This window comes from Podarcis tiliguerta, assembly GCF_965153285.1.
Source record: "Podarcis tiliguerta genome assembly, chromosome: 6".
Classification (NCBI taxonomy): Eukaryota; Metazoa; Chordata; class Lepidosauria; order Squamata; family Lacertidae; genus Podarcis; species Podarcis tiliguerta.
The window spans coordinates 22,780,294-22,795,766 of record NC_139539.1 but is presented as its reverse complement, the minus strand read 5'-3'; the positions used below and the strand labels follow the sequence as shown (position 1 = coordinate 22,795,766).

Below are 15,473 nucleotides of genomic sequence, written 5' to 3'. Positions count from 1 at the left end.
CTCATCTCCCTTTTCAGGCCAGAGTTGGTCCACAGATAGCTTTCTGGGCCCTGTGGCCAGCATGACTAAACTGCTTCTGGCGCAACGGAAATGCCGTTTACCTTCCCGCCGCAGCGGTACCTATTTATCTACTTGCGCCGGTGTGCTTTCGAACGTTAGGTTCGCAGAAGCTGGGTTCGAACCCCTGACCTTATGATCAAGTGCAGCTGGAAGACTGGCGGGAGTGGGTAGAGACGTGTGCGTGCCAAAGTGGGGGTCCAGAAGCCATGCGGGGTTTCCATGTATTAATTGTATTTCTATGCCACCATTTCTTCTAAGGAGCTCAAGGTGGTGCACATGGTTCTTCTCCCCATTTTATCCTCATAACAACCCTGTGAGGTAGGTTAGGCTGAGAGATGGTGACTGGCCCAAGGTCATGTTCATGCGTAGGAAGAGGGATGTGTGTCAGACAGACAGACAGAGAAGTTTTTGGAAAGAACACGAGGGATCGTCTCTCTCCCTACTCCAGGCATTCTACTTTTCCTTGACTTAAATACCATAATGGGATATATAGATAAACACCCAAGCCTTTTAAACCTCCATAAAAAGAGATTGCACACCTTTTCTGAGCAGGTTTTTCCCTCCCTATTCAATTCCATGCAGCTTCATCCCAGTTGCTCCTCAGCTTTTTTTGTTTATCTTTTGGGGAAATTTCTGCTCCTCTGTTCATAAATCTACCCCATCTTCTCGGGTAGAAGATCAGAATTGCAGAGTTCTTGTAATGAGTTCCTGCCATTCATATCCTTTTATAAATAATAATAATAGCAGCGTGTTTGTCGTGGGTGAGGTATGGTTTTTGTTTGTTATTATGGCATCCCTTTTCATGCTTTTATATTGTAAACTGCCCTGTGATCGTTGGATGAAGGGCGGTGCAGAAATTCAATTAAATAAATATTTATGATACCCAGAAATCTGTAGCTCCGTTCTGAGTTTTTGTATAGGGCAATAAATAGTGTAAGGCACATAGGCTCCAGGAAACGGATGGCAGTATTGGGATAGAAGAGCCTACTGCCATCTTATTATGCCATCCTCTCACTTATCTATGAATTCACGTGAGACTCTTAAATCTTAGGATTGTGGGTTTGAGTCTGACATTGGGCAAAAGATTCCTGCATTGCAGGGGGTTGGGCTAGATGACCCTTGTGGTCCCTTCCAATGCTATGCTATGATCTGCTCAGAGGAGCAAGCCTAGAGCCAGGTATTATACTCACTTCTATGAATAAGAATGGGGTCAGTTGGCTGGTCCATCTAGCCTAGTAAGCTGTACTTGTAGGCTTTTCTAAATTTACCTGGAGATGCCATAAACTGAACCTGGGACTTTTTATATTGTGATAAAGCATAGAGATCCTGCCAATAAATAAAGCTCTCTTTGACCACTCCTGTTCCTCACACAGAACCAGGGGATTGGTTTCTAAGAACTGTGGCTCCTTACAGAGCACAGACCTCCCTTCACTTCTTCTAAGCTCCCTCTGGCCTTGGACATTTCAGATCTTCAAGCAACATCCCAAGGGTTGTTGGGGGTAAATTTGGAAATGCAGGTGCTTGGCTCAGGGATGCTTCTGGCATGGTGATTTTCTTGCACAGGTATGATGCCTGAATAGGAAATGTGTGCCCCATCACATGCCATGAACGCACACACGCCTTCTGTAAAATACATAAATGCATACCTGTGCATTGCACACGGTGGTGCACATGCAATGTACAAACTTTCCCCCAGAAATGGTAACTGTATAAAAAAAGCATTAAGATTTTTGAGCCACCTTTGTTTTCTCCAGCCATTTTTCCTGTTGCAATCTGGAAAGTTTTCCTTATCACCCCAGGCCCAGTGGTGCTGGTGAGGAATTTCCTAACATCTCCTTGTTGGAGTTCAAGTAAGAAATGGTACCTACTTCTTAGTACGGTCCTGATTATCTAGAGCTGCTTACAGCAGTGGTTAGCAATCTGCTCTTAATCTTGAAGGTAACCGAACTTGTCTGGGACTGATACATGCTTCACTGCAGTGCTCTGAGCATGACAAGATCTGTCCAAGGCTATCATGTCTTCTTCCATGCCTGACTGTTTAGCTTTTACATCTGCTCTGCATTGGCTGAAATTGTACCTGCAATCAAGGTACACTGCACGTGGTAGGCAAGTTTGCACAGGCAGTCACTTGCTGCCTAGGTATGTGAGCAGGCGAAGTCAATTCAGCAGCTGTGAGGAAGGGATTGTTTGCTGTATCCGGCTCATATGTCACCGCAGTTTCTTGTTCTTATGTGTAGCATTGTGACCAAAGCAGTTGTTGGTAGGGGGCCGTGTGCCTTACACTATTTATTTCCTCTGTAGCAGATACAGTGGGATATTTAGCTGTGGAATCAGCCAAGAATGATTAGGGCTGCAATCTAATGCACACATGACTTTTGAGAAGACATGTATAGGATTGTGTAGTATGGCTCCTACCCTGTTACACAAACATGTCAGTTCATAATGTGGGGTTTAACTAATCAATTATTGCAGCAACCCAAACCCAGGGTAAGTTAATTGTGTTTTAGACCCATTGGAATTGATGGGACAGAACTTTTACAATTGCAGATTAGTTTATTGCAATGGGATTTAAGCACAACTAATCTCTGGATTTGGGCCAATAAATCTGCATACATTTGCATATGTATAAACAGATCTGAAAATGGGGTACTCAGTTGCATTCTGTTGTATGGGGGGGGACAAAGGGTTGTATCTTCTAATATACCTATCTAGACGAAACCTAGCACCTGTGATTTTTGTATGTACTTATATTTAAAATCGTATTATTCCTGTTAATAGGCTCACCATCATAAAAATTGCTTATTAATAACCAATCAATCAATCAATCAAGTAATGGAGCTTTGCTATTTACACTTGAACACAGTGGGATTTCCTTACAAGTCAGTGTGCAGTGTCCAAGACTATAAATGTTGCAGACCTGAAACATTTTGACGAGGTTAGGACCTATAAAAGAATTCTCTGTAATTGGGCAAACTTGTTCCTGGAAGTAAACCATTGCATGTATAATGGCAGCACAGAAAGAGCTCCTATGTAAGAGGTAGAAGCATGTTCTATAGGGGCCTTGCTTACCAGAAAAAGTCTAGTGGTTTTAGTGCCGAGAAGGCAGACAGGAAAGGCATGGCTCCATATTGCTGGAGTCAATGGGACTTTTGTCCCATAAACCCGGTGGTTAAAAGCGGCACAATAAATTATCCTTCGAAAAACCTTGCCGGCATCTCACACTGGAATCGCCAAACCTCCAAGAATGAAATCTTGTAAAAGCCAGGGGAGTAAGCTGCCTTGAGGATGGTGTTTAGGACCTGGCAGCAAAGAAAACTTTTCTGAAGCGAATCTTTATGGTTCGCTTGCAGAGCTCAGCTTTGGTATTTGCTTCTCAGAGGGTGGCTCTGTACAGTAAGTGAATTTGCTTCGGAGATGGAATTGGCCCCGCATGAAATATGAATTCCTGTCTGGAATGTGGGCAGGAGAGTTTGGTGTTTCGTTCCCCCCCCCCCCCAAAAAAAGTAAAATGACACTATCTACCTAAACTAATAGGCTTTTACTGAAGCCATCTGGAAGAACTGTTGTTCAAATCTTTCATAACAAAAAAAAAGGAAGAAAAAAGAAAGATATCTTTCCCTCCTTTAAAAAATAATTATTATTTCATCAGGCGCCATTTGGTGAGAGAGTATTTTCTTTTCTTTTGGATTCCTTTTTCATCAGACAATGGTATTTCTTTAAAATAGAATTCCGTGTGAATTTGTCCTTTGGTTGTTCAGAACTCAATACGTCTCCTGAGGTTTCCTGCAAGGCTTCTCAAGCAAAGCTTAAAACATTCCTCAGTGTCTCCAACAGGGGCCCTTTGCTAAAATTTCCTAGGTATGCATCTAACCTCATTTTGAGAGGTGGGAGGGGGGATTGCTCTGCTCTCAAGTGTGTGGCTGCAACATCTGAAGAAAGTAGCTGGCATAGATGAGTTATAGTCTGCCGCTGCTGGGAGAACAAATAAGAGATACTTGATCTGCTAAGTGCTTAGACTGGAGTGCTCTGATTTAGGGTGAGTTAATGGTGCAAAGCTTATGTATATTGACTTGGGAATAAGTCTCATCATATTTGGTGGTTCTTACTCCCAGGCAAAGGGACGCGGGTGGCGCTGTGGGTTAAACCACAGAGCCTAGGACTTGCCGATCAGAAGGTTGGCGGTTCGAATCCCTGTGACGGGGTGAGCTCCCGTTGCTCCTGCCAACCTAGCAGTTCGAAAGCACGTCAAAGTGCAAGTAGATAAATAGGTACCGCTCAGGTGGGAAGGTAAACAGCGTTTCCGTGCGCTGCTCTGGTTCGCCAGAAGCGGCTTAGTCATGCTGGCCACATGACCCAGAAGCTGTACGCCGGCTCCCTCGGCCAATAAAGCGAGATGAGTGCTGCAACCCCAGAGTTGGTCACGACTGGACCTAATGGTCAGGGGTCCCTTTACCTTTACTCCCAGGTAAGTGCACATAGAATAGCAGTCTCAGGCTTCTGTTCCATCTGTTCTAGTCTGATTTGCAATAAGACAACTTCCTATGACCCTCTTCTTTTCCTCTGTCCCACTGCTGGCATTCCAAGACCTATTGCAAAAGTGGGTGGCATAGGCCCCTCTCCAACTTCCATCTAGACATGCAAGAGGGATGACCACTTTTCAAGCACATGTTGCAGTTAGGCAAAAGCACTTGAAGTGGGTGCAGAACAAGGCTGGGAAATGGGGAGCTGTCTTATACTGAGTCAGACCAGTGATAGCAATCCCCCAGGCACGGTTTGCAACTGGCACAGGTCCAATTGCAACCACATGGAGATCTCTGGATTCCAGGTTGGCAACTGACATCTCTACCTGGCTGGCCCCTTAAGCAGGTAAGAAGAAGAGCTTAGTCATTGCATTTATACTCCACCTTTTCCTCCAAGGAGTACATGGTTTACACCCCACCTAAAAAAAGTTAATCCCTACAGCGACCTTGTTAGGTAGGTTAAGAGACTGTGACTGGCCCAAGGTCACCCAGTGAGCTTCATGACGGATGGAGAGTTGGACCCTCATCTCCCAGGTCCTAGTCCAACACTCTAGCCCAGGCAGGCAAACGTGGCCCTCCAGCTGTTTTGGGACTACAACTCCCATCATTCCTAGCTAACAGGACCAGTGGTCAGGGATGATGGGAGTTGTAGTCCCAAAACACCTGGAGGGCCGAGTTTGCCTATGCCTGCTCTAGCCACTATGCCACACTGGTTTCCTAGAGTGCTTCTGCTGTATAAATTAACTAGGCAACTAAATATGGGACATCAAATTAACTAGGCAACTAAATATGGGACATCAAATTAACTAGGCAACTAAATATGGGACATCATTTACCCATTTACCCATAATGCTAAACATTCTGATTAACTGAGAGATTGCCTGTGGCAGCTTTGTTCCTATTCCTCTGATCTTGCTGCTGCCACACTGCTGTGTGAGCTAAACCATGGTTTGGATTAGCATTGTGTCTGAATTCAAACTCATGCTTTGTCTTCCCCAGACAAACTGTGAGATGAAAACCAAGAACAGACCTTGGTTACAGGTCATGATTTATCTGGAGAAAGGCAGACCATGAGCCCAATACCTTCCTGCAGTTGTACATTGCAGGGGAAGAATATTGGTAATGGTTTTCAGGAAAGTTGTATCTGCTATGTGTTATCATCTCACTGAGGAACTCTCCCCAATTCCTGGATGAGCTTTTGTGGAAACATAGGGTTCCCCCAGATATAGATCTATAATTATTGTAGAGCAATTAAGTTTTCCCTGCTTGTCCCTCAGCCTTCTTCCAGCTTCCTCCAGACAGAAGGAGCTTTGACTATGTGGGTTCAATCCACTGAATGTCTGTCACCAGATTTGGATCAGGGACTTCATAAAGGTTTCATTCAGAGGCTTGCCCCTATGACTCGCCCTTCACACTTCTATGTTACCCGCTTGTGAGGTGGAAGAATTAGTCTTCTGTGGGTTTTTGCAACACAGACATAGCTTTAAGTATCATATAACATTTTATATTTTAAAAGCGGTTGGAAGTCGTCTCCCCACTCCCCGCCTTCATGCATCTTGGCAAAATGGGCAGATTGTTTTGAAGTAGCCTTGTTAAAACAGGGCTTGGAATAGAAATGGGTGTAGGAGGTGTTACATATATACCAAGAGCTTCATGCCCCCCCCCTTTCTTTCAGCAAGCGAACATGGCACAACAGTTATTCTAAGAACAGAACTGCATGCTACCTGGCAAATGGCTGCTTCCAGACCTGCTTTTGCCAAGATAATGCACAAGCCAGGAGGTAGATTTGCAGGGGAGAAATGCCACACATCCTTTTCTCCAACCCCAGTCTCGTTTCCCTCCTAGGTTGTTTTCCTAGGGGACGTTGGAAGGGGAAAATAGGTGGGCAAGAAGAGCATTAAGTACTCCCTCCCAAAATTAGATTCTCCTGGGGCCAGCCCTACTATTAGGCAAAGCAAGGCGGCTGCCTCAGACAGCAGATGCTGAAGGGTGTGTGGGGTGGTGGGAGCCTGCGGGAGGGCAGATGTGTGTGTAGAGTTGGAAGGGGACCCTGAGGACAATCTAGTTTGACCCCCTTGCAATGATAAAATATGCAGCTGTCCCATACTGGGATCGAACCTGTAGCACCATCAGCACCATGCTCTAACCAACTGAGCTAAATGGGCAAGAAGCACCCAGTCCTGTTTTAAAGGCATCCAAGGTGGTGGACATCACTGCCTCTTGTGGGAGCACATTCCATCATTTAAGTATGCACTGCGTGAAGAAGTACTTTCTTTTGTCTGTCCTGAATTCTGCCCAAGTTCTAGTGCTATGAGAGAGGTAAGATTCAGCTGCTGCCAGTCCAGACAGCTTCTCTGCAAGGAAGTGGCAGAGTGGCATATTGTCTGTTGTGCTTCTTTTTAAATAATAGTAATTATTTCTAAATTTGCATCCGTGCATGTAAATCACCAATGCATAACTGGCCACTCTAATTAGCAGTGGTAGCTGCCCAGCTCTCTTTCCCTACTACAACTTTCTGCCTGCCTGCCTGCCTGCTGTTGCAAGAGACAGTAGCAACAATGGTGTTGGCAACCTGGCTGCCATTTTGTAACACCCCCCCCCCGGCAAATGCTCCCACAGTGCCCTGGACCAGTTGTTATTCTAAGGCTGTGCATATTGTGTGTATGGTGGGGAACCACACACACACACACACAAATTCTTTTAAAGTGGCCTTCTTTTTCTGGGGAAGGGTAGAGAGAAAAACAAAACAGAAATTTTCTCATTAAAAAAACTTCCTCTGAGAACATTTGACTCAGCTCTAGCTCCAATTGATTTGACAGCTCTCTCAGTGTAAACCTAACATTGCCTAACTTCTTCTCCCTTTCCTCCATACCAGATATCTAATGCATTGGCACTGGAGTATAGAAAAATGCCTCAAGCTTGCAGGGCTTTCTCATGGAGCTCCATTACATCTTCAGGAATTTAGTGGAGGCAGGTGGGAGAGAAATCTTGACCAGGGCCTCTCTCCGTTATGTAAGGCAAAGATGGAGAATGAAAACTGTGCAGCCACTGATAGGGCCAGATCCGGGGTGTGAGGGGGCTCTTAGCAAAGTGCTTTCCGGTTGGCCCTCTCTTATGTCATTGGGCTTACTTGGTGACAGCAGCAGTGCTCCAATGGGTTTGCCATTTACATTTTCTGCAAGGCCCCAGAGCAACATTACATCAGGGCATTGTGAGAAATTAAAATGACTCTAGATTCAGCTGGTGGACGCGGGTGGCGCTGTGGGTAAAAGCCTCAGCACCTAGGGCTTGCCGATCGAAAGGTCGGTGGTTTGAATCCCCGCGGCGGGGTGCGCTCCCATTGCTCGGTCCCAGCGCCTGCCAACCTAGCAGTTTGTAAGCACCCCCGGGGGCAAGTAGATAAATAGGGACCGCTTACTAGCGGGAAGGTAAACGGCGTTCCATGTGCGGCTCTGGCTCACCAGAGCAGCGATGTCACGCTGGCCACGTGACCCGGAAGTGTCTCTGGACAGCGCTGGCCCCCAGCCTCTTGAGTGAGATGGGCGCACAACCCTAGAGTCTGTCAAGACTGGCCCCGACGGGCAGGGGTACCTTTACCTTTACCTTTTAGATTCAGCTGCCAGGCACTCAGATTTGAGCACCAGCTAAAGGGTCCCTCAGGACAGACATCAGCAGTGAGACCTTATGGGGCTGCCCAAGCAGGCCGTTTGCTGGTACCCATTGTGGCTCCTGGCGCAAGAGCTCTCCTGGGGATGCAGTGCTTTGTGCAGGATCACCTCTTGATCTCCAAAGGTTGTTCCCAAGGGAATTGACAATTCTGATGTCTAGCAGTGTATATCATTTGCAGAGTTAAATGCTATTTGTTCAAACTGTTCAAAACCTCAGAAATGCTTAGAAGAGAATTTAGGCTTTCAGTTGCTGCGCATGTGTGTTTCCAAAATTGCACGGGTTAGACAAGAGTCATGCTGCACCTTAGGTCGGTCACAGGCAGATATTTGATAGGGAAGCAACTGTATCTTAGGCAAAACCCGCAAAAGCTCAGAAGACGAGGAAACCCACTGAGAGTTTCACTGCTGAGATTCATTCCCTTTTCCAGAAGTACTGCAAACTTCACCCTTTACTTAAAAGCTAAAGGGCACAGAGTACAGTAAATTCACTCACAAAGCTGGCCTGAGACTGTGATTTAGATACTCCTCTCAGTCTGCAAAGGAACTTGGACAAGATGCCTGCATTCCTACCAGCTTACTGCACAGGGTCCCTGCGCCACGCTTTTGATCCCTGTAACCAGCAGAGATGTGTACACAAATGGAAAATCCAAATGTTCGTGGGAAGATCAAAGCAGCCAGTTCTAGTGACACCCCAGAACAGAAAATTAATGAGGCCAGTGACCATCGAAATGTGCAAGTTAGGGTGGGTTTTTGGTAAGCATCAAACCATATTGCCCAAAGAGTTCTCACTGTTGAGAAGCATCTCTCCTTAATGCTTCTCTAGAGCTGCTTTGGTGTAGTAATTTAGAGTGTTGAACTATGACTTTGTAGACCTATGGTAGGACTAAGAAAGATACCCATCTAAAACCTGAATGCCTTACTAAAGATTGTGAGCAAGCAGTTCAATTCTATGTTTGCTCTTAAGTAAGTCTTACTGTGTATATTGGGGCTTACTCCCAAGTAAGCACATTTAAAGCACATGGCTTACCCCAGATAATCTTGGGAACTCTATTTTACACTTCACAGAGCTACGATTCCCAGTTTTAAAGGTAAAGGTACCCCTGACCATTAGGTCCAGTCGTGAATGACTCTGGGGTTGCGGTGCTCATCTCACTTTACTGGCCAAGGGAGCCGGCGTTTGTCCGCAGACAGCTTCTGGGTCATGTGGCCAGCGTGACTAAGCTGCATCTGGCGAACCAGAGCAGCACACGGAAGCGCCGTTTACGATTCCCAGTATAACCTGGGAATAAATTTCATTGAGCTAAATGGGACATAACTTTCAGGTAGATATCCATAGTCTTGTGCTGTAAGTCTCTTTGCATCTTCTTCTGGAGAGCCAACAGCATTCCACCAGATACACATGGAAGCTTAATTCTTTGGGTTAGGAAAGCCAAATGTGAATGAATATGGTGCTCCCTAGCAAGACTTTGTGCTGAATTTTGACACCTTCTTATATGCACATTATCTTAACTCCATATTTACATATCCCAGCTTTGCATTAAGTTGCTTCGGGTGGCTAACAGAATCAAAATGGCATAAAGCCATTGAATCAGTACGAAGTGATCATGGGAATGATAAAGATTTGATGACAGGATAGTGGTGTTGACAGTTTTTACAGTAGCTGATAGAACACATGAGGGTGCTTTTCCGAACTACGTTACTGTTATGTGTCTCCTCTGCACATCTGGGCCTACAGCTGCAATCCTAACTATGTCCCCTCAGAAGCAAACCCCATTAAATTTGGTAGGTCTTACTCCCAAGTAATTGGGATTAGGATTGCAGCCTTGTTGAATGTTGTAAGAACACAAGAAGAACCTTGCTGAATCAGACCAAAGGCCCATCAAGTTCAGTGTTTTGTTCTCACAGTAGCCAAGCTGATGCCTGTGGGAAAACCCACAAACCCACCCTTGAATGAATACAACGCTTGTAATAATCTCGACAGAAGAGAGGATCAGGCTGGAGTTCCTGGCTGTGTGTCATGGAGAGTGAAACCTTCACACATGCGAGAAGCATTTTAGACATCTTCCTGCATGCTGGTATATTGGGAGTCCTGTAGACAGTTCAAGTCAGTGCTGAGCTCTGAGCTGAAGCAGGCATGTGTGAACACTTCTTGAAATACCTACTTTCCAATTTCACCCAATTTTTAGGGGTGTGTATGACAAGTTGCAGAAGTGTCCATTTTTCTGCACCCCTAACACCTTCAGCATTCTTCTCTCAGGTGCCTGGCATTATCCTCTACAGATCCTCTTTGAAGCCCCTGTTGATTGATACTTTCGCGATATTCTCTCCCTGCTGCATTTCCAACCAGCATACAATCATTCTGAAGGATTTATATTTGCCCTTAGTGATGGGCATCACATAGCCCAGCTATCTCCAACACAGTGGCGTAGTGTGGGGGGTGCAGGGGGGGCCGGCCGCACCGGGCGCAACATCTGGGGGTTAGGGTTAGGGGGCGCAAATCCATGGGTTAGGGGGTGCAAATTACTTGCCTTGCCCCGGGTGCTGACAACCCACGCTACGCCACTGCTCCAACAGGATGCTCTCCAGATGGTATGTGGCTACAACTCCCAGCATCTGTGACCATTGGGGCTGATGAGAGCTGGAACCCAGCTGTGTCTAGATAGCACCAGGATGGGGAAGGCCAACTTAGCTACATGGTGATTGCTTGTGTGATTACATCATTGTAGGGAGGAAGAAGGTTGATGGGAAACTCACACGAAACAGCACTGAACAGCTACAGTAGCAGAGCATTTCCAGGCCCTCTGAAGCCCCCCCCCAAACTACAGTTGCCAGGATTCTTTGGGTGGGGAGAACCATATGCATTAAATGAATGCTGTGGATGTGACCTAGGTCCTTCAACATTGGTGTCACATGCATGCCGGTTACAGAGTACCGTTTTTAATCCTTCACTGGGGTAATAATTTGGCGCACGTTAAAACAGGTTGGCTCGAAATCAGAAGAAATCAGCTCCTGCTCTGCAGAACATAAAAGGTAAAACGATCTCTCTCTTTTAATAAAGAGCTTTTTGTTCAGCTCTCTCACTCGCTGCTGATTCGGGCTGCGAGGGAGCTGAACCGGGGAGCCTAACTCAGGCTTTCCACGTGGGAAACAATTTGTCACTGTGTCAGGAAGGCAAAGGCAGGTTCATGTTTCAGCCGTTTGCAGTGGGTTTGCCAGGCTGGGGACGGGGCAAAGAGGTATGGAAAAATAATTACCATGCCTGGTGGGAAGCATTCAGTGCTGTGTGTTGGGCTAAGCTAGTTGTCATTCCCCACTGTGGCACTTTTAGAGGTCGAGAGGCAAAGCTGTTGCTGGCCATCCTCACAGCGCTTGTTCCTTTTTCTTTGTTTACATAACATCTCAAGCTGTGTGCCCAGCACAGCCCCTGGCCAGCTTTTCCTGAAACATTCTAACCTTGTTAAAGCACAGTAACACTCAGAAGAAGGTATAACCGCACTACCTAACATGAGGCAGGAGGTACTTAGGAATGCAGCTGTCCTGTGTCCAGAAGAGACTCGCCTAGGTGAGCCAGCCCAGTGTGCCTGGTGCTCAACAGAATGGGCACCCGGAACCGGCACAGCCTAGGAAGCCACCAAGCAGGAGTTGGGTGACCTGCAGCGGGTGATTCTGGGTTGTATGCAGTGAAGTCATTGAGTTTGCGGAACAATTTCAATGCACAAAGGCATTGACTTTGCTGGAGTCAACCCTCTGCGTAGTGCTCATCAAGCCCTTTTCAGAAGCCAGAGCTTACACATTGATGAAATTGATGAGCGGGGCCTCGCTGGCTAGCCCAACCTCCATCACTGTGTGCCCGTACTGCCCCCTTCCCTCCCACTCGCTTCATATTAATTTGGCTAGCTACAAACGGGTGGCGCTGTGGTTTAAACCACTGAGCCTAGGGCTTGCCTATCGGAAGGTCAGCGGTTCGAATCCCCATGACGGGGTGAGCTCCAGTTGCTCAGTCCCAGCTCCTGCCTACCTAGCAGCTTGAAAGCATGTCAAAGTGCAAGTAGATAAATAGGTACCGCTCCAGCGGGAAGGTAAATGGCATTTCCATGCGCTGCTCTGGTTTTGCCAGAAGTGGCTTCATCATGCTGGCCACATGACCCGGAAAAACTGCGGACAAACGTCAGCTCCCTCGGCCAGTAAAGCGAGATGAGCGCTGCAACCCCAGAGTCGTTCGTGACTGTCAGGGGTCCTTTAGTTTTACCTTTCACGCATGCAGCTATGCCTAAGCAGTGCTGGTTCTTCTTGTGGGAATGCAGGGACCCCTCCCACTGAGTCACTGGGCATTCAATCTGGGCCACCCCTCTTCCTTCTGTTGCATGTGCATTGAGGGTTTTATGTATTTATTTGTGTAGCTAAACTATTTCTAACCTAGTCTTCCATCCAAAACTATACCAGAGCTGGCTACGAAGCAGAGTAAAATACAGAACATAAAACCATAAATGCATTAAATTCCAGAAACTACCACAAATGCCACCAGGAATTGAAAACACAGTAAATAACAGCACTCTCCAGAAGCACTGAAGTGGCTTCATACTTCAAAATAATTTCACAGCTATCATCCTAAAAATGCCTTTAGTAAACGGATGAGTGAATTTTGAGCTGGCACTGGAAAAAAGCATGTGTGGAGGTGTGTTCATAATTGGGTGTTCATAATTGGGGTGCCACCACAGTAAAGGATTCTTCTGCATCCGAATCACTGTCCAAGAGACTGTCTAAGTATATTCCATGCAAAATATACTGTGGAATGTTTTAACTGAGGATAGCCTAGTCGGTAGAGCATGAGACTCCTACTCTCATGCTCAGGGTCGTGGGTTTGAGCCTGACGTTGGGTAAAAGATCCCTGCGTTGCAGGGAGTTGGACTAGATCAGGCTTCCTCAACCTTGGCCCTCCAGATGTTTTGAGACTACAATTTCCATCATCCCTGACCACTGGTCCTGCTAGCTAGGGATCATGGGAGTTGTAGGCCAAAAACATCTGGAGGGCCGAGGTTGAGGAAGCCTGGGCTAGATGATTCTATGAAGTCTATGATTTTATGATTGTAACTTTCTTTACCAAAGAAGTGAGAGCCATAGCTTAGTGGCAGAGCAGCTGCCATGTAAACAGATGTTCCCAGTTTTGATCCCTGGCATCTCCAGGTAGACCTGGAAGAGAATCCTGCCCAGAAACTTTGCTGTGTGTTATTCTGCTCTGCTCTGGGGCAGACAGTGTGTTCACCCATGTGATTCACAATTGGAATATTCAAAGCAAAGGGGAGAAAAAAGATTAAAGAATTGACCAGGCAGGCTACACTGAAACCCAAAGCGGCTGCTTTTCTTGAAACTCAGGATTTGGCTGTTAGTCCAGACAGTACGAAATGGGAACAGGGCAAGACACTGCTGGGTAGAGCAGTGAGAGGGAGAGAGCCAGGACTCCTATTGGGTTTCACATTGACATACCTGGCTCCATTATGTGATCAGGGACCCCTTCTTCTAGCTTTTGATCATTCCAGGAACTGAAATGCACCACCTGCAGCCTCCATTCGCTCCTTGGCTTTCTCTGTCTTGGCTTCTTTTTATGCACTCGCAAGGGGACTGCTGGCCGAGATAAGCTTTTTGGCTGCTCCCAAGTTCTGTGGAGTCCCCTCCCCCCCCCAAGCCTGCATCATGCCTTTTTAAAATTAGGAATCGTAGGCTGCCTTTCCAGTGGAGCCACTTATCTCTTGACCGGCTTTGCCCAAACACAAATACCCTTATCCCCTCCGCACAGGTTGTGAAGGTCTTTGCTTTAGACAACCCATTGGAATATCCTTGGCTTTGCAGCAGAGCTCTCTTTTTTAATAATAAAAAAACAAGAGCCCACAATCTCCAAGGCCTGCTGCTCAAATGCTTCCACTGCTGCTCAATATTTGCACATCCTTTCCCCAGCTGCTTTCCTACTCCTGGTTTCTCACATACTTCCCACTACTACCGAACAATGGCTGCAGCATTGGGGGCGGGGAGTTGAGGGCAATGCTGGTTCCAGGTTTTGTTTGGGATTTTTCTGGAGCAGGCTTGTGGGCAGTAAGCGGGTCTCCTCCTTGTTCCCCTTCTTGCTGTTGCCTACTCACTCTGCCTCTGGGCCCAAATCCCCCTGCTGCTTAGGACAAAGGGTGGAGAGCCCTGGGGACTGAATGTGGCTCTCCAGGACTTCCTATTTGGCCCTTGGGACTGTCCTTGGGCTATCCCCTTACTCCCCCCCCCTCAAATGCTTTTTTCCTGGTTTGAGTGTGTCCTTGAACTGTGGAGTCCTTTGTTTGTCAGGACTGAGAGATACCTCTGGTGTATATAGAGGCATGTAGAAACGAATATGTTCAGAAACCTCTGGTCTTTTCATGGCTGGAAGGTATCCCATTGCAAACTTCAGAGCCATGTCTGATATGCCTCCCATTTTTGCATTTGACCCCCACCATCACCTGCATGCAGCCCGCCTGCAAGGGATGTGTCCCTTGGGCTAAAGGATGACTGTGTTTCAAGTCCCACATCTTTTCAAAAGTGCGAATTGAATAAATTGATCTTCTAACGCAAATTGGACTGTGTTTCTCCGCCATCTCCATTGTCTATGCCAACTTGTGGTCCAAGGTTTCAGGAAGGAGTCTCCTAACCTTACCTGGAGACGCTGGGGATGGAACCTGGACCTTCTGCCTGCCAGGAAATATTGTAGCACTGAGCTATGGCCCTTCCCCAAATATAGTATGGTGCATCTGAGTGGTAAAATTGATTTATTTACTCATACATTCATAGGCATCTATAGCTCACACTTCGTAATGGGGTCCTAGGGTAAATGGGAGGGATATACCAATCTCGTCCCTCACCCCGGCCAAGGCCTGCTAAAAAATCTGCATCTTGACCTTGTCACAGGGAAACTCATAGGGCCTCCCTTGCAGATCTTGATTCTGGGGCAGGTTTGTATGGGAGGAGGCGCTCCTTGAGATATTTGGGACCAGTCCTGTCTGCCAGCATCCCAGCCACTGCATTCTGCACCAGTTGCAGCTTTCGAACTGTCTTCAAGGGGCAGGCCCACGTGGAGTGCATTGCAGTAGTCCATTCTTGAGGTTACCTGAGCATGGAGCAGTACAGCCAAGCTTTCTCTGCCAAGGAAGTCCCATAGTTTGAGACAGTCGCTCGTAGCCACAGAAGCCACCTGACCCTCAAGCAACAT

General features: G+C 46.8%; 2 protein-coding genes across 3 annotated transcripts in view; one reads left to right on the top strand and one right to left on the bottom strand.

The window, feature by feature from the left end:
- Nucleotides 1-13,780, bottom strand: part of RBPJL (recombination signal binding protein for immunoglobulin kappa J region like) — a 39,895-nt gene extending 26,115 nt beyond the window's left edge. The window contains exon 1 of the mRNA XM_083446971.1: nt 13,733-13,780. Coding sequence (XP_083303097.1) covers nt 13,733-13,742 — 10 coding nt within the window. The 5' untranslated portion in view covers nt 13,743-13,780. The remainder of the gene's footprint in view (nt 1-13,732) is intronic.
- Nucleotides 1-15,473, top strand: part of MATN4 (matrilin 4) — a 37,683-nt gene that overhangs the window by 471 nt on the left and 21,739 nt on the right. The window lies entirely within an intron of this gene.